At 40.3% G+C, this 18,763-nt stretch overlaps 1 protein-coding gene across 1 annotated transcript; it reads right to left on the reverse strand.

Annotated features, from left to right (window-relative positions):
- Positions 1–12,928: 12,928 nt before the first annotated feature.
- LOC117694668 (thymosin beta-15A) lies at positions 12,929–15,581 on the reverse strand. The gene is made up of 3 exons (XM_034485643.2): positions 15,456–15,581; positions 14,079–14,183; positions 12,929–13,127 (listed from the first exon to the last, which is right to left on the reverse strand). The coding sequence occupies exons 2-3, from the start codon at positions 14,176–14,178 to the stop codon at positions 13,090–13,092; spliced, it is 138 nt and encodes a 45-aa protein (XP_034341534.1). The 5' UTR covers positions 14,179–14,183; positions 15,456–15,581; the 3' UTR covers positions 12,929–13,089.
- Between the last annotated feature and the right edge of the window lie 3,182 nt (positions 15,582–18,763).

Below are 18,763 nucleotides of genomic sequence, written 5' to 3' on the forward strand. Positions count from 1 at the left end.
ACCTGAAAAATACCTGCATAAGATCAAGCCAGCAAAATCCCTGCATGAATAATAAAGGGGGAGGGGACCCCCCAAGCTCTCTATAAAAGAAGCTACTGGCAGTTGATGGCCTCTGAAGAATGCAAAGTCACTTTGCTTTGTTGATATGGCTGGTCCATGCCTTAGTGGATATCTAGACTTATGTGCATATTGGCAGCACTAATCAGACACAGGAGTTATTAATCACACAAAAAAGAGGATATGAGACTGGGAATGAGATGGGGTATAGCAGAGAGTAGTTGCAAAGAATTAATGGTAAGTGGATGTAATCGATATAGATTGTATAAACATATGGGACATTCAAAGAATAAAAATATTATCTTTAAAAATGTTTAAAGGCCCCAGTAAGGTGTTTCAGATGGCTGAAGCTTGAATAGCATCTTTGTAAAAGTCTGAATGCATCAAGTCATCAGCTGAATCAGGTAAAGATGAGAATCCTGGCTGGAGACTGCTAGAACTTTACTTCATAACAGTATTGTATTTGGTCATATTTTTCTGTTAGGTGTTGTCTTAGTTTGTTTTCTATTGCTATGAGAAACACCACTAACAAAAGCATTAAGGAGGACAGTATTCATTTAACTGCCCAGGTCACAGTCCATCATTAAGGGAAGTTAGGGCAAGATGTAAAGGCAGGAACCTGGAGGCAGAAACTAAAGCAGAGGACATGGAGGAATGCTGCTTTCTAGCTTGCTTCTTGTGACTTCCTCAGTCTGATTTCTTATAGCAACCTCCAGACCAATTTCCAAAGTGGCTTCACTAGTTTATACTCCTAATTACAGTCTATAAGGCCTTTCCCAGCATCCATGCCATCCCTTATGGTTATTTGCATTCTAGGTGGTGCATCTCTGAAGAAAACTGATGCTTTATTTCCCAGCAACCATCAACTGCCAATTTGATCATTTTAGACTGTTTATTAGACAGTTGTATTTCTTGTTTTGAGAATTTTTTGTTCTAGTCCACTATTCTACATCTTATCTTTAATTGGGTTGGGTTTTTTCTGGCTTGTTTTCAGGTTTCATTTTGTAAACATTGTTAAGTTATTCTAAACACCAATCCTCTGTCAGATGTACAGCAAGTATACAGTGAATAGCATGGGCCCCCCAAGCTCTCTATTAGAGAAGCTATTGACTTCTTTCCACTTTATGAACTACCTCTTCACTAGATTAATGGTTTTCACTGCACAGAAGCTTCTTACTTCAGGAGACTCATTTGTCAATTATTGGTGCCCCTGTGCTATTGGAACCATATTCAGACTTACATATCTACCAACATATTAAATCCAGATACATACAATATCCAAACACCAGAGAAGCTCTCAAGATAAACTACTAACCAACAGCCCACTGCCCACAACTTTGCCATGACTAAGAATCCTAATTGGGACAGTGACACAAGAATTATAAGGCAAAGCCAAGATCAACATAAACAAACAGCAATGCAATGGTGGTAAAATGTTTATGAGATGCATAAGGTGAGATATAAGCAAGAAAGATCTTGCTGAATATCCATCTCCATTTGGAAACATTATAGAAAACACAATTTTTTAAAAGATCCAGTTATTGGAAAATCAAGATCTCAATTTGTATTTTCAAAGACTCATGTGAGACATTATCAGAATGATTAAAATGTTTTCTCAGGCGTTGTTAGCATGCTATGTCATATGAATTCTCTGTGTACCCAAGGTTAGTTAATTTGGTATGTTTTCTTTTGGTGTCCTTGACCTCCTGGCTCCTTCAATCCTGCATTCCCCTCTTCCATAGCTTCCAAGCTCCATCTACTGTTTGGCTGTGGGTTTCTGTATCTGTTTCCATCAGTTGCTGGGTGAAGTCTTTCTGATGACAGTTAAGTTAGGTGCCTTTCTGCAAGCATAGCAGATTATTAATAGTGTCAGGAGTGGGCTCTCTCTCTCGTGACCAGTCATTGGTTGGCCATTCTGTCAAATTCTGCTCCATCTTTACCTCTGTACATCCTGTAGGGAAGACAAGTTGTAGTTGAAGGTTTTGTGTCTTGGTTGGTGTCCTAATCCCTCTACTTGAAGGAAGTCTTGCCTGGCTATAGGACATGGCCAGTTCATATCCCCCATTGCAAGGAGTCTTAGCTATGGTCACCCTCATAGATGCCTGGAAGTTTCCATTGTCCTAGGTTTCTAACTTATCTTAGAGATACCCATCTCACCTCCACCAATTTTCTCCCTTTGTTTTTCCTCCACTTATCCTTCCTGCTCCCTTCTCCAACCCCTCCCCAACATAGTTCCTTCCATCCATTCACCCCCATGTCTATTCTATTTCCCCTTCTCAGTGAGATTCAAGCATCCCCTCCTTAGGCCTTCCTTGTTACTTAGCTTCTGAGTAGCATAGTTGTCCTGTAGTGTGGCTATTGTAGCATGGTTATCCTGTACTTTACAACTAATATTCACGTATAAATGAGTACATACCATGTTTGTCTTTCTGGGTCTGGGTTACCTCACTCAGGATATTTTCTAGTTTCATCCATTTGCCTGCAAATTTTATGATGTCCTTGTTTTTAATAGCTGAGTAGTATTCCATTGTGTAGATGAACCACATTTTCTGTATCCATTCCTCTGTTGAGGGACATCTGGGTTGTTTCCAGTTTCTGGTTATTACAAATAAAGATACTATGAACATAGTTGATCTAGTGTTCTTGTAGTATGGTGGAGCATCTTTTGGATATATGCCCAAGAGTTGGTATAGCTGGGTCTCAAGGTAGAACTAGGCCAAATTTTCTGAGGAACCACCAAATTGATTTCCAAAGTGGTAGAAGTTTGCTCTCCTACCAGCAATGGAGGAATTTTCCCCTTTCTCCACATCCAGTCATGTGCTGTCACTTGAGGTTTTTGATCTTAGTCATTCTGATGGGTGTAAGAAGGAATCTCAGGGTCATTTTGATTTACATTTCCCAGATGACTAAGGACTTTGAACATTTAAGCACTTCTTGGCCATTAGATATTCCTCTGACTGAATTCTCTGTTTAGATCTGTATCCTGTTTTTTTTTTAAATTGGATTATTTGGTTTGTTGATATCTAGTTTTTTGAGTTCTTTATATATTTTGGATATTATCCCTTGTTAGATATAGGGTTGATAAAGTTTTTTTTTTTCATTCTATAGACTGCTGTTTTGTCCCTTGCATTACAGAAGCTTTGCAGTTTCATGAAGTCCCATTTATTAATTGTTGATCTTAGTGCCTGAGCTGTTGGTGTTCTGGTCAGGAAGTTTTCTCCTGTGCCACTTTGTTCAAGGTTATCCCCCACTTTCTCTGCTATCAGATTTAGTGTATTTGGTTTTATATTGAGATCTTTGATCCACTTGGACTTAAGTTTTGTGCAGAGTGATAGATATGGATCTATTTCCATTACTCTACAAACAGACATCCAGTTCGACCAGCACCATTTGTTGAAGATGTTTCTTTTGCCATTGTATAGTTTTGGCTTCTTTGTCAAATATCAAGTGTCCTGAGATGCAGGGGTTTACTTCTGTGTCTTCAGTTAGATTCCATTGATCAACCTGTCTGCTTTTATGCCAAAACCATGTGGTTCTTAATTACTATTGCTCTGCAGTATAGCTTGAAATCAGAGATAATGATTCCTCCAGAATTTTTTTTATTATTGTACAGGATTGTTTTAACAATCCTCAGTCATCTAATATTTCTAATGAGAGCTCACTAATGTTAGCATTGGGAACATTTTTAGAATCTAAATGTTAAGAATATAATTTTAATCATGATAAAATCTAATTATATATATGTAGCCCTGGCTGCCCTAGAGCTTACCATATAAACAAGGTTGTCCTTGAACACACAGAAATCTTCCTGTCTCTACCCCCTGAGTGATGAGGTTAAAGGTGCCAGCATGCCTGGATAAAAGCTAAGTTTCATGTTTAAATGGCTCTATTTTTAATATTCTGTGTTTGGAAACTGGCTTTATTGTATCTCTTTCATCAATTTGCAGTGGTTTTACACAGAACTGGATGCTTTGGCTGAACAGTTAGGTCTTTTCATTTCAGATAGATGGAAGTCATCTGGGCCCAGCCTCACCTACAGAGCACAGGAGCAGCAGCCTAGTTAACTGCACAAGACATAAAGATTAGTGTAGCTCATAATATAGAGGCCTTTCTGTTCTCACAAACCCAGGGATTACCTTTCCCCTATCACAAGTGAAGCCCTGCATATCCAAGCCTGTCTAAAAAGAAGCCAGCACCCTGATAATTGTCTAGGGGTTCCAGAATGACCCTTACTGCACATCCACTGATGTTCTGAAAGGGATACGTGAACACGTGCTCATAGCTAAAGAACATTATAGCAGGTACCTACTAAGGAAGGCTGAGTGCCCACCTCAACCATCGTTCATGCTTCCCACATTCCTTTACCTAAGCTACTCCTACCCTTCTTATAGCAGTGCTTCTCAACGTTCCTAATGCTGCAGCTATTTAATACAGTTCCTCATGTTGTGGTGACCCCCATCCATAAAATTATTTTCATTGTTACTTCATAACTGTAATTTTCTGTTATGAACTGTGATTTAAATATCTGATATATACGATATCTGATATACAACCCTAAAGGAGTTGTGACCCACAGGTTGAGAAACACTGGCCTAAGGCTTGTTGCAGCTCCACAGTCACTATGTCCTCAGAATGCCTTTAGTCTACTGCCCCTGATGGCTTAGTTTATTTCAGTAATGAGCATGGCTTCTTAAAATCTTTCAGCTTTCATTATTTGTCAGATAACTCACAGATATTCCTGGATCCTTCCAGCTACGTGCCCTGGAAATTCAGCTGGAATGTCTCCATGCCTGTGATTCTCCGATTTAAAAAAAAAAAAAAAAAAAAAAAAAAAAAAAAGGAGAGATCATGGCTGGCTGAAAATCTGATGACTTCAACCTCAACACAGCCTGCCTGCAGTTTCCCATTCATGCCTCTCCCTAGCGTCCATATACTTTTTTTCTCAACTCATTATCCTACAGAACCAATATAAGTACTTTAAAATCACTATGTACTAATGTTTTCTTCCCCTTGGTTTGCTTTTCAGTAAAGCACATCAATCAATTTTGATGGCTCATTAGAGGTGCCCTTTTCTCAACCAACCAATCACTGAAGTCAATTACCCTCACTCAGATTCACTTTCACCCTGCAACTCTATGGTTTGTTTTTGTTCTAATTCACTCTTTGTCTCTACCACTATGCTTCAATCCACATACCTACTTTGGTTATGCTAGTGAACATTCCTATTTCTCCTGACTTTACAAGGCCAAAGCACCTATATCACAATAAGATTAATCTAACAAAAAACCTTAAAGAACTAATAATACATAAAGACTTATTCATATTATACTAGAAGAAAAACTATACAAAAAACCTAATTTTATTAGTTACTTGGTCTTCTCATATTTTCATACAAAGGACAAGAAATCCATCTTCTGCTCATCTCTGGATTCAAATTTTAAATCACTGAACTTAAAAATAATCGACTTTAAAAACAACAACAACAAAACAGAGGCAAGGAATCATACTTTGTGTCTCACCAACCTCTAGGTTGAAATTCACAGAGGGGCCCTTACTGATTTGGCCCAACAATCACTGAGAGGGAGCCAATGGCTATGGCTCAGAGGCTTCACTTCTCTGATTGGCAGAGCTAACCAAAGTTGGGACACTGGATATTCTCATGAGATAGTCTTATCATCTATGCATAACTTAATATGAAGATATTTTTAAACTAAGAAGTTTTTCTAAATTCATAAGACATTTACATTAGTAATTTCAGACTGCAGGAAGATTGAAACATAAATTGTTTACTAGAAATTTAGATTATGTCTATTTTGAGTCTTCATTTCTATAATAAGTCAGTTCTGCATGTGAAACATGTTTTCTACCTATTGATTGGGAATGCTTAATTTTTTTACCTAGATCTTTTCTGGTTACTATATTATGTATGAAGTACATGAATAATTCTACCCCACACCCTTAGAGTAATCAGAGAGTGAAAGAGGTGTGTTAGTTAGGGTTTCTGTTGTGATTAAACACAATGACCAAAGAGCAAGCTGGGGATGAAAGGGTTTATTTGGCTTACACTTGCATATCACTATTCATCATCAGAGGGAGTCAGAACAGGAACTCAAATAGGGAAAGGATTTGGAGGCAGGAGCTGATATGGGGTTTTGGTTGTTGGCTTGCTTCCCATGGCTTGCACAGCCTATTTTCTTATAGAACTCAGGTGCACTAGCACCAGAATGGCACCACCCACAATGGGCTGGTCCCTCCCCCATCAATCACTAATTAAGAAAATGTCTTACAGCTAGATCTTATGGAGGCATTTTTTCTTTCTCTTTTTTGGGGGGAGGAGGCATTTTCTTAATGGAGACTCTCTCCTTTCAGATAAATTTAGCTTGTTTGAAGTTGACATAAAACTAGCCAGCACAATTGACCCCTTGTCAGCTTGGCATACAACCACAACACTGCTAAGCCATAACCTCTAATGTCTTGTTCTTCCTCAAGAGTGCACACTAATATCAACATTACAATATAAACATTCTAAATTTTAAAAGTCCCAGTCTTCAAAAATTCAAATACTTTAAAAAAAAAAACCACCCGTTAGGGAACCTGTATAGGACTGATCTAGGCCCTCCACACATAGAGTTGTGTGGCTTGGTCTTCTTGGGGTACTCTTAACAGTGAGAGCAGGAGATGTCTCTGACTCTGTTGCCTGCCTTTGGGACCTTTTTCCTCTACTGGGTAACCTTGTCCAGCCTTAATAGAAGAAGAGGTTCCTAGTCTTACAGCAACTTGATATACCATGGCTGGGAGGTTTCCCTTTTCTGAAGAGAAACTGAGGAAGAGTGGATGGAATGGGAAGAAAGGTGAGGAGAAGGACTGGAAGGGAGGGAAAACTGCCGTTGGGGTGTAAACTAAGTAATTTTTTTAAAAAATCAGTCTCTTTAAAATAGTAATCTCTTTAAAAAGCCAAAGTCTTTTAATATTCAAAGTCCCTCAACTGTGGTCTCATATCAATTCAGAAATAAATATTTTCTTACTTCAAAGAGGGAAGAATCAGGGCACAATCACAATCAACTCAAAGCAAATCTCCAAAAGTATAAATAACTCAGCATTCAATGTCTGAGATTCACTCACGATTTTCTGGGCTCCTCAAAGTGGCTTGGGTCACTTCTCTGGCTCTACATTCTGCAGCACACACAGATTGTCTTCCAGGCCCAGCAAACTCCACTTCACCACTGCTGCTGCTGTTTTTGTTGGTCATCCCATGGTACTAGCATCTCCAAAATGCTGGGGCCTTCTGTTGCAACCCGGCTACACTTTCACCAATAGCTTCTCATAGGCTCTCTTTATGGTGCCAAGCCTCAACTTCTTTGCCATTGACTCCTTCAGTCCTGGGCCATCAACTGCAACTGAGCTGCATTTTCAACAATGGCCTCTCTTGGTCTCTCACAGTACTGAGTCTTAGCTGTTCTCCATGACCCTTCATGCCTGCAAAATGAGTACCACCTGGGTGAGACTCTTATGTATTACCAAGACTAGGGGCCTGCTTGAGTTACAAACTTGGCTGCCTCTGGAGCCCAGCTTCTGTATGCTGGCAATCAGGAAACACTTCCCAAAAGATTTCATTTCAATGATGCTGATCTCTTCTTAATCACCACTAAATTCTTAGCTCCAGCTAACCAGCATCATCGTCCCAGTAGCACAAGGTTTTGCTTTAGTAGTCCTGGTATCTTGTTAATCACAGCTGAATCTTCGGCTCCAGATGACCAGAACCACAGATTCTTCATACAAAAAGCCCAGTACAGTCTTTGCTTCCCTCTGAGACTTCACAAGCCAGGCTTCCATTGTCTGCACTTATTTTCAACAACTCCGTCTCCAAAGCTCCCACAGAACAGCTCACTGAGATCTCAAGACTCAGTGGCTTTTCTAATCCAAAATTCCAATGTCCTTCACAATTCTCCCCCCAAAACAGGGTCAGGTCTGTCACAGCAATATTCCACTGTCCTGGAACCAACTATTATTGCTGTGATGAAACACCATGACCAAAGCAACTTGGGGGGCGGTGGGCAAGAGTTTATTCAGCTTACACTTCCATATCACTGTTCATCATCAGAGGAAGTTAGGACAGGAATTCAAACAGAACTGGAACCTGGAGGCAGGAGCTGATCCCGAGGTCATGAAGGAGTGCTGCTTACTGGCTTGCTCAGCCTGCTTTCTTACAGAACCCAGGACACCTGCCCAGGGATGGCACCACCCGCAATTGTCTGGGCCCGCCCCCATCAATCATCACTAATTTAAAAAAATGCCTTACATGTTTGCTTACAGCTCAATCATGTATATAAGCCCAATGGATGTATAAAAGAGGTTCAAGGTAGGGTAGCTGGGGAGGGGGTAGAGGGGGTGAAAGGAAGAGAAAGTGATGCAGTTCTTCAATTAAAGATATTTCAAAACAGAAAAGAATACTCTTCACAGAAGAGTCTATGCTATTTAAAGTCTTTTTGGAAAGGCTGAAGCCCCCACCTCGAACTTTCCTCAGTGACTTTGTGAAATGTGGAACAAAATTTTCTTGGTCTGGGATGGAAGTGGTGGCAATAGTAGCAGAAATTCCTTGTCTTCTATTTAGAAGATATGGCAAGAAGTGGATCAGCCACCACCCATGCTAGTTGTGAAGGACACAACATTACTCAGATGTCAGGAGCCCTTAACATCTGACTGCATAGTATATCTTGCAACAAGGTTGCCAGCTACTAGTAGGTGCTTAATGTGATTGATTGGTCCTTCTGCTCTGCAACAGGCTGACTAGTCACCATAGAATATCTTGAGGCCTAAAATCATCCTGGTTCCTTTAACAAAGAAGTTTAAGGGGTTGAAGAGATCTCTCAGTTGTTAAAAGCACTTGCTGCACAATCATGAGGACCAGATTGTGGATTTTGGCACCCACCTAACTGCTAGGTGTTCTGCAAATGCCTGTAGCCCAAGTTTTAAGGAATCCAATGTCCTCTCTGGCCTCTGCATGTGCACACAGAAACACATACTCACAGTCACCAGTGTATGTTTCTTCTTACACACACACACACACACACACACACACACACACACACACACAATGAATAAATAAAATAAATACTTAAAATGAAAAAACAGGAAATGTTTAAAATATCTCAGAGAGCAAAGGGGTCTCTGGACGATATCATCTTACTAATGCCACACTTTGAGCTTTTTGGAAAGAAAAATAACCTTTATTGGTATTGTATAAGATGTACACATCTCAGCTTTGATTCCTGAATAGAATTTGTCTATAAATACCCCAAACCCATAATCTCAATGGCCTATTTGGTCTTTTTATCTTTCAAATCAGAAATTATTGTATTGCAAAAATAATTCATCCTGTTTTAAACTGTATCTCACTGACCTGATCAGCATATTTCTAATGGAATCCAGAGGCCCTGGGTATATACTTGTCTGCATTACCAGTCAGCTAGCTGGGCCCTCTCATGTAGTACGCAAAGAGAATGACTGAGGTTGTGCCTTCAAAGACTCAGATCAATTAGCCATGATAGTGTTCTCTCTCTCTCTCTCTCTCTCTCTCTCTCTCTCTCTCTCTCCCTCTCTCTGTTTCTCTTTCTCTCCCTCTCTCTCCCTCTGTCACCCCCCCCTGTGTGTGTGTGTGTGTGTGTGAGAGAGAGAGAGAGAGAGAGAGAGAGAGAGGAGAGAGAGAGAGAGAGAGAGAGAGAGAGAGAGAGAGAGAGAGAGAGATTTGTATATATGTGGAAGTGCAGGCATATATATGCACAGCACACCTGTGGAACTCAAATTCTCCTTTGAAAAATCTACTTGTTCTGTCAAGTCCCCATAAAGCAACCCAAAAGTGGTAAACTGAACCCCGTCCCCTGTGCTCCATTTTCTGGCCCATAACTCTGTCTGCATTCCCAGAGACCACTCTGGCACCAAGGACCCCAGATTGTGCTGGTACTAGGGACCCCAGAGGCAAAGTTAGCACCCAAGAATCCAGAGGCCACACAGGCCACAAAAATCCCAGGAGAGACACTCTGTTGGAACTGAAGATTCAATAGTCACCAGAAACCTAAGGCATTAAGGCCAGACAACAGAGAGGAAACAGAAACTAAGGGTGGGGGATACAAAAACCACCCATCCAGCAAAGATAAACTCAGAAATCAGCATTTGAACCTACAATAACTGCAAAACCCAGATGGCTAAAGGCCAGTGTAAGAATGCCATCAACAAGAGCCGGGCTATTATAGCACCACCAGAGGCCGGCTATCCTACTATAGCAAGCCCAGCTCTCCTAACACATCTAAAGCACAAGAAAATGATCTTAAATCTAATCTTATGAAGATATTAGAAGCCTTTAAAGACGAAATAAATGTGTTCCTTAAAGAAATACAGAAAATACAGCCAAACAGGTGAAGGAAATGAATAAAACTGTTCAAAACCTAAAAATGGAAATAGAAATAATAAAGAAAACTCAGTTCTGCTGTCCTAAAGCCTGTACCAAGGCAATATATCATGGTAGGAATATATGGTGAAAGCTGGTCATTCTAGAGTGGCTACTAAAACAATAGAGTGCAAATAAGTGACAGGGAGTGACCCAGGTCCTAATGTGCCTTTCAAGGACACATTCTTTTATTTTTTAATAAATTACTCCATTCGTTTACATCTCAAATGATATCCTACTTCCTGGTTACCCCTCTACAAACCTTCCATCCCACATTCATATTCTTCCCCTTCCCCTTTGCCTCTATGAGAGTGCTTCTCCACCCACCCTTTGTAGCCCCACTGCTCCAGCATCTCCCTACACTGGGGCATCAAACCTCCACAGGACCAAGGGCCTCCCCTCCCATTGATGTCAGACAAGGCCACCTGCTCTACATATGTATCTGCAGCCATGGATCTCTCCCTGTACACTCCTTGGTTGGTAGTCTAGTCCCTGGGAGCACTGGGTGGTCCAGTTAGCTGATACTGTTCTTCCTATGGATGGAACTAGAAAATATCATCGCTGAGTGATGTAACCCAGACACAAAAGAACACACATGGTGTGTACTCACTGATAAGTGGATATTAGGAAAAAAGCTCGGAATACCTATGATACAACTCAGATCATATGAAGGTCAAGAAGAAGGAAGACCAAAGTGTGGATGCCTCACTCCTACATTGAGTGGAGAACAGGATGATCTAGGGAGGTTAAGGCAGGGGAGACCTGGGAGGGAGAAAGGAGGGGGAGGAAATAAGGGAGCAGTATAAGGTACTGGAGGGGACAGGAGAGAGGTACAGAGGGGTCAGGAAATTGAATAAAAATATAAAGCAGTTAGGGGGTGGGGAACTAGGGGTATCCACTAGAGGATCTCAGACACCAGCAAAGTGAGAGGGTCCCAGGACCCAACCTGGATGACTTTAGCCTAATGCACAGCAAAGGGGAGACAGAACCTGTGGCGACCACCTCCAGTAGATAGGCACACCCCCTGGTTGAGGGATGGGGCCACCCACACATTTCAAACTTTTTAATACAGAAATGTTCCTGTCTAAGGGAAAGACAGGGACAAAAAGTACAGGAACAAAGAGTGGAGCAGAGACTGAAGGAAGGGCCATCTGTGAACTACCCCACCAGGGAATCCATCCTTTCTGCAGACACCAAGCCAGTCACTATTGCTGATGCCAAGAGGTGCTTGCTGACAGGAGCCTGGTGTGGCAAGGACACACTCTTAATTCCTAAACTACTTCTACAAGCCTGCATCTTCTAAAGGTCTCACAGCTTCAGAATAATGATACAGACTGCCCATCAATCTTTTAATACATTGGCCTTTCAAAGACCCTTATAACTTGAGCAGTACTCTATACTTTTCTATATGAAGTTTTGTGATCTGAAACTATTCATCACTGGGGCAGAGTAACCCAAGTCCCACCAGCCCCTAGGCTATCAGCTCATATTTACATGAAAGTGGTATAACCTGAACCAGTAATTAGCTTTCTGAGAATTCAGTCCCAAGGAGAAAGGGCTTGTTGTTTGGGTTTGTTATTATTTGTTCTGTTGTTGCTTTATTTTCAGTTGTGACAATTTAAGGATATAAGTTCGTATAAGTCCTTAGAAAGAAAAAAGCAAGTTAACATTTTGGGTCACAAATACATAACCTTTTAAAAAGAAGTTGTGTAAATTAAGAACATAGTCTAGATGGTTATTACTGGGTAGTGGAAGCCCCTCCTCCCCATTTCTGTCCTGCTTTTTCTCTCTTTTTAGAAGCTTCTTTTAGAACCTTATTTAACTTCTACTAACCTTATAAGAATGGCTCCCAAAGGAACTAAATTAGCCAAACATTGGGAGCTAAAAAGATGTATATGAACTGGGAGATACACATTTAAACCAGCAGCACTTAGGTTCACTAAAGAAATCAAAATGTTCAGTGAATACAGTAAACTCTATTCAGTGCAAGGACCAGAACAGATATCAAGTAATGTAAGTCATCAGTAGATATTAAATTCTGTTGTCTTTAATTATGGTATGTTTTATCAAGTGTCTTCTGTTCCCTCCCCATCCAACTCCAGGTTTGGGTGTTTCCATTAAGTTGAGAAACACTTTTAAGGAAGCAAGGTGATATTTTCCTATCCTATAGAGATCCTATGTTGCCATTCCTTCATTTGAAAATGAAGGCATTAGTACCATAGGAAGCTTGTGACTATACTTAATTTAATGTTAAAATACAGATGAAAAGAAACCCAAGGAGCTGCAAAAGCACGCAATGTCACAAAGATGATGACGCCATTGAGTCACCCACTGTATGTTAAAATTGCCTTGCCTTGTAGCAAGTGAAAAAAACCCACGTGCACCAAGGCCAACAAAAGAGTATTGACAATGAAAGTTACACACCAGTGAGCAGCAGAAAACAAATTTAATGATTGGTAGCAAATGCTGATCTTTCAGCCAGGGTAGGAACTGCCTAAAATTTCTACATATCACATAGGTTTACAGAAACAAGCCTAAAGCCAAGGCTGTCAGGCAATGTTGAAGCTGCTCTTGAAAGGAGACTCATTTTATGATCTTTGATTGTATTCTTTCTCTTGCTGGATAGCTAGGGATAAAAAAAAAAGAAACAAAAATATCATTAGCAGAGAATTTTTCTAATATGTTTAGTGTCTTCCTAGAGTTTTTATAGGACTTGGCTATTGTGAACTAAGGCCTGGGGTTTGAAACTCAGTGCCATTAAAAAGAATTCTGTGCTAAATCTTCAAATGGTTATCCTATGTGCTTTAAATTGAGAATACTAAGTAAATCCCCACAAAGTGTTATGTGAGTACATAGCAACCATTTTAATATCCATTTTAATAGAATCTGAATCAACTATAGGTTTTATATTCCATTTAAGGTAGATGTATGCTGCTGCCACTATTTGAGACTAAATGGTAAATGAAATTCATTGTTCCACTATATCTATCACAGTCCAATAAGAAAACTTTTACTCTAAAACCATTTTATACTTTAAAAATATTTTGCCTGGTTTTGGAACTCTCAGATAATTTTGATGTACAGAAAGCAAAGCATGGCACAGCATTTGTGAATGATTTTTGGAAATTTTCCAGGAAGATGAAAATATGGGAAATAACAATAATCCCCTGAGTCTGGGAACATCAAGTGTATTCAAACTCTGAACTTACTCCATTTACAAAAGATCAGAAACATGAGCAGAGTTCATTAGGGGGACAAGATCACACACAAACTTGTCAAAGGCAGAAAAACACCACATGATTACAAGTGTACATCAGGTTTTTTGTCCATCATTCCAAGATTAATTTTAATGTGATTTTTGTAATTTTCAACAGAAAATAGCTTTTGTTTCTTTATACCACTGCTGTTTGTTATGCAGGAACCACTTACATATCCCCGATAACAAAATCAGCTCGTGGATATTTTGAACTGTTAAGTATGGTAGGACATTATTATGTACTTTGTGAAAAACTTAAAAGAACATAAGTTTGTTAACTGACTATACCAACTTTCACTACTAGAAACCCCCATTACTTACTTTCTTTTGATGGGAGAGTATTTTTTTCTTCAGTATTAGTTTTCTTCAACTTTGATTTGTCAAATGTTTCAACTTCAGATAAGTCTGGTTTGTCACTCATCTTGACTAAAAGAAAAACCAAAAAAAAAAGTTACCCACTAGAACTATGATCAGATTAAGAGTCACAGTAAAAACATTCATTTATTATCAGTGAATATTTTGCATGCTGTTTTTCAATAGGAAAACAACGATTCTTAGGAGGTCATGTTTTTCTTAGAGTACTCTGATTACAAGACTTTAGCCCATTTCTGGTGGTAGTAAATGACAGCAGACAAAGATGCTCTAGAAAGCAAGATACTCTAGAAACCGGCAGTGGAGGTGTAGGGGTGGGGCTCACCTTAAAATAGAAAGGTAAAATAGAAGTGACAAGCAATAGCAGATAGGAATAGAAGAGCAAATAAAGGACTAGATTTGACTAGGGATGGCTCTTTAAGAGAAGACGAAAGGGACTATCTGAGCATCTTCACCTTCTAGCCAATTACTTTTAGAGTATTTAGGAATGGTGGTGAGCATCACATAAAAAAAAAGGGTCATACAACACTGTACTGCTTCTAATTGAATGATGAAAGTTGGTATATTAAGTGCATTATAATAAGAATGAAAGGGGATTACAAGTTTCACACAATATCTTCTTGTAGCCTTAGTAAACATATAAGGGACAAAAAAGCTAAACAGGCTCAGACTCAGAACTTTAGCAGACTGAAGTAAGCCAAATAGAGTTAAGTTCTACTTCCCCAGTTTTCACTATTAATTGGCATGATACAAAGGTACACATGGCGAAATCCCTGGTATTTTCTAAATTTCACAAGTGTATCGGAATGGGACAATAGGAAAAGATCCCAAAGATCAGAAGGCGAAATTCTTTGTTACCCCAGTGGGGTAGGACACAATCTATTGACCAAAGTACACTGGAGAATCATTATCCCCGAAGCTTACACACAGTCCAAACACATCTCCATTCAATTAAGGATACCCTAAGGCCCTCTTTTACCGAGTGAACAGCCCACGCTCAAAGCCAGGAAAACTGGGATTCTCACATTTGTAACCACAGGGCGGGGCAGAGGGGCGAGAGCAAACACTCGAAGGCCCTGTCCCACCCGCCCAAACCCTACTTCCAGCCTTCACTAACTCCTTGGAGCCGCTGGTCCCTCTGAACCTCCCAAGGTGGGGACCCCACCACCACCACCACCAGGACCGCGCTCTGCACCGCCTAGAAACAAAGCCTCTGAGAACTCCGGTGAGCAGACAGAGCTCGGTCTGCCTGAAAACAGGAAAACGCTAGCGCACACGCCAGCAGTCGCCACCGTGCCTGGCCCCGCGAGGGCCACTCGCTCTCACCTGCCCGCTCCAAGGCTCTTATCAGGCCAGCAATTAAGTCCGCAGCTACCTCTAGATCAGGGTGGTGGTCTCGGGTGCCGCAGCAAACTGATAAACTCTTCAACGGGTCCCGCCCCTATATCCCGCCCATCCCCTCTATGATTGAACAAACGGGCTAACGTAATCCTTACACAGGCCTCTCTGATTGGACAAATCCTGGCTTGCCACGCCCCTTCCCCAGGTCTAGTTTTCTGGGTGGTTGTCTCTGTTCAGTTTACCTGCAGCCCACCTATAGCAGGGCTTTTCCAAGTCACAATTTAAAAAAAAAATGCTGATGGCTAAGGGATGAATTATTGGCAAGGTTCAGTCCCCTTCTCTTCCACAGCTCTACTCCTGGGGTCCACAATACCATCTTTACAAATACATTCATTCCTCTGCCAATTTAGGAGCCTCACATTGAACAGCTACATCTTACCCAGTTAGATTTTAATATCTGGGCTTTGGGAGCCAAACTGAATGAGTTGTACCCTGCATTCTTGTTTTTTTTTTTTTTTTTTTTTTTTTTATACCCTTGGGAAGGGACCATACTGTAATGACCAGTGGTTTTGAACCTATGCTCAGTAACCTCTGTTCTAACCTCTGGCTAGCTCATAGTGCAGATGTGGTTCAGGGCCATCCACTCCTGGACATGGCCTATGTAATCATGTGACATTTTAGGCTTTTTGTGCCATCGACCAAGAGCACAGTTAGTTTAGAATAACCACAAAACAATTTGCTGACACTGCTTTTTACCTAGTACTTGTTTGATGCACAAGAAACAGAAGATGAAAACTATGTAGACTGAATTTACCTCCTCCCAAGGCTTAGGGATTGTCCCAGAAGAGGAGCAGAAAGAATTTTAAGAGCTAGAGGTAGTGGATTACTACAGTGTTTTCTGAACATATGTGATTACAGGTACATAACCTGATGAAAATCAAATCTGACAATATCCCAGCATGGAGAAGTTCTGCCCCTAGCTGAGAATTACTGACAGTTGATGGTTGTTTGGAAAGGGAGAGCCAGTTTCTTCAAAGATGAGGTCTCTGAGAGGCTACTCAGATTCCAGCAGATGGCCCTACTCCCATGCATATATTGGCTCCATCTTTTACCCCTGCACATCTTGTAGGCAGGACAAATTGTAGGTATAAAGTTTTGTGGCTGGGTTGGTGTCTCAGTCCCTCCATTGGAAGTCTCACCTGGTTACAGGACATGACCAGTTCAGGCTCCAAATCCCCCACTTCTAGGAGTCTTAGCTAGAGTCACCCTCATAGATTCCCAGGAGTTTCCATTGCCCTAGGTTTCTAGCTTGTCCCAGAGAGGTCCCCACCCCGATTCCAGTACTGTCTCCCTCCATCTTTTTCCCACCTGAGCCAAGACTTCCTTTTGAAGATACAATATAAAGCAATGGTATGATGACACAAACTTAGACATGGAAAACAGTGGAACACAGCAGCTCTATCATTGACTCAAGGATATACAAATGCTTCATATTTGATAGAATTTTGTCAAAAATGAATATGGAGAGAAAGGGCTTGTCAACAAATGGATATTTATTGAGAAAATATGAAAGTGAGCATCTAGCCTCATAGGGTTTACATGCTAGGGTTGAACCTAAGGCCTTGCACATGCTTGGAAAGCACTCTATCTCCAGTCTCCATCCTCACATTTTACACTAAATTAATTCCAAATATATTTGGAGAAATAAATGTGAAAGGAAAAACTAAGGCTATATATTCAAAGAATGATTTCTCCTCAGAAAACCCACAGACACTTACTGTAAGGAGAACAGACAAAAGATTGAAGTTAGAACGAATAAACTCCCATAATAAATTTGAAAAACTGACACCATTCAACAGGAAAACTGGCAAAGGTCTTGAATAAATGATTAACAAAAGAAGAGATCCTGCTGTCCAACAGGCATGTGGGAATATGCTCGACATTATTAACAATCAGGAAAATCAGAGCAGGAGACTTCATTTTACTGCCACTGGGTTAAAAAAAATAATGTTAGGTAACTAACATTACCAACTGTTGGCCTGCAGGTGGAGCAACAGGAACTGTTGAACATGGCTTCTAAGGGTAATTTGTGTGTGCTGCGTAAAATGTTACGCAGCATTCAGTTAAATTGAAAGTCTGCACACCCAGCAAACCAGAAATTGCATTCTTAGAAAACTATCCCACAGAATCCTGTATGTACAGATGTAGTTCTTTATGGCTGAATCATATTGTGTATACTTTTGCCTTATTTTTATGTGATGGTGTTAAACTCTAGATTTAGGATGTCTTTAAACCAATATAGGTGTTTTTAGCTCATTTTGTTGATCTCAAGTCCTGAAAGTAATATTTCAAATATCACAAAAATGACTAGATCATCATCATAAAATGAAATATTAATGCTGACATTTAAATCAACAGGACAATAATTGTAGTGTTATTTTTGCTCAGAAGATTGAAGTGGACAAAAATAATAGGTCTATATGTGATTTTACAACATCCTGTAGGTTTTTTTTTTTTGAGACAGGGTTTCTCTGTGTAGCCCTGGCTGTCCTGGAACTCACTCTGTAGACCAGGCTGGCCTCGAACTCAGAAATCCACCTGCCTCTGCCTCCCAAGTGCTGGGATTAAAAGTGTGCGCCACCACCACCCGGCTCCTGTAGGTTTTTATGTGATCCAACTTAAATTATGCCATACTTTGGTTGTAAATCTTCATAATTCCATAACTTCAAATTTCAACACATACATTTAAAACTTACGTGTAAAGCAACTAGTGTAAATTTAAACAACTACCACAAATTAGTCATAAAACATGTCATGTGAATTTTCCTTTTATAATATTTTGCAAGCAGGGCTGGAGCTGTTGCTCAATTAAAGGTGCTTGCCAAGCGTATGCAAGGCTCTGTCTGGGTTTGAGCTCCAGTGCCACACAAATGGGCCATGAGGGTGCACACCTGCAACCCTATAATCTGAGAGTTGGAGGCAGCAGGCAGGAAGACCAGAAGTGTAAGGTCATCCTTGTCATTATAGAGTTCAAGGCTGTCCTGGACTAGAAACTCTGGGTAAAAAAAACTATTTGCTAACAACCTCATTTTATGCATTATTTGTTTTGTGGTGTGGGGGATGTCTTTAAGGATTCTAGATAAGGCCTCTACCACTGAGCAATGGCCCTATAGAATTATCAGAGAGATAAAAGATTGTCTTTTATAAAAACTTAAATATATGAATAGCATATCTATAAACATTGAAAATGAATTATTGGCCAAACATTGTGGTGCAGCCTTTACTCCAAGCAC

The sequence above is a fragment of the Arvicanthis niloticus genome, chromosome X (genome assembly GCF_011762505.2).
Source record: "Arvicanthis niloticus isolate mArvNil1 chromosome X, mArvNil1.pat.X, whole genome shotgun sequence".
NCBI classification, from domain to species: Eukaryota; Metazoa; Chordata; class Mammalia; order Rodentia; family Muridae; genus Arvicanthis; species Arvicanthis niloticus.

Excerpts from the sequence above, each read along its gene's own strand:
- LOC117694668 (XM_034485643.2), bottom strand. The coding sequence starts at position 14,178 with ATGAGTGACAAACCAGACTTATCTGAAGTTGAAACATTTGACAAATCA. Across the intron at positions 13,128-14,078 it reads TACTCTCCCATCAAAAGAAA|CTATCCAGCAAGAGAAAGAA; the intron begins GTAAGTAATGGG and ends TTTTATCCCTAG.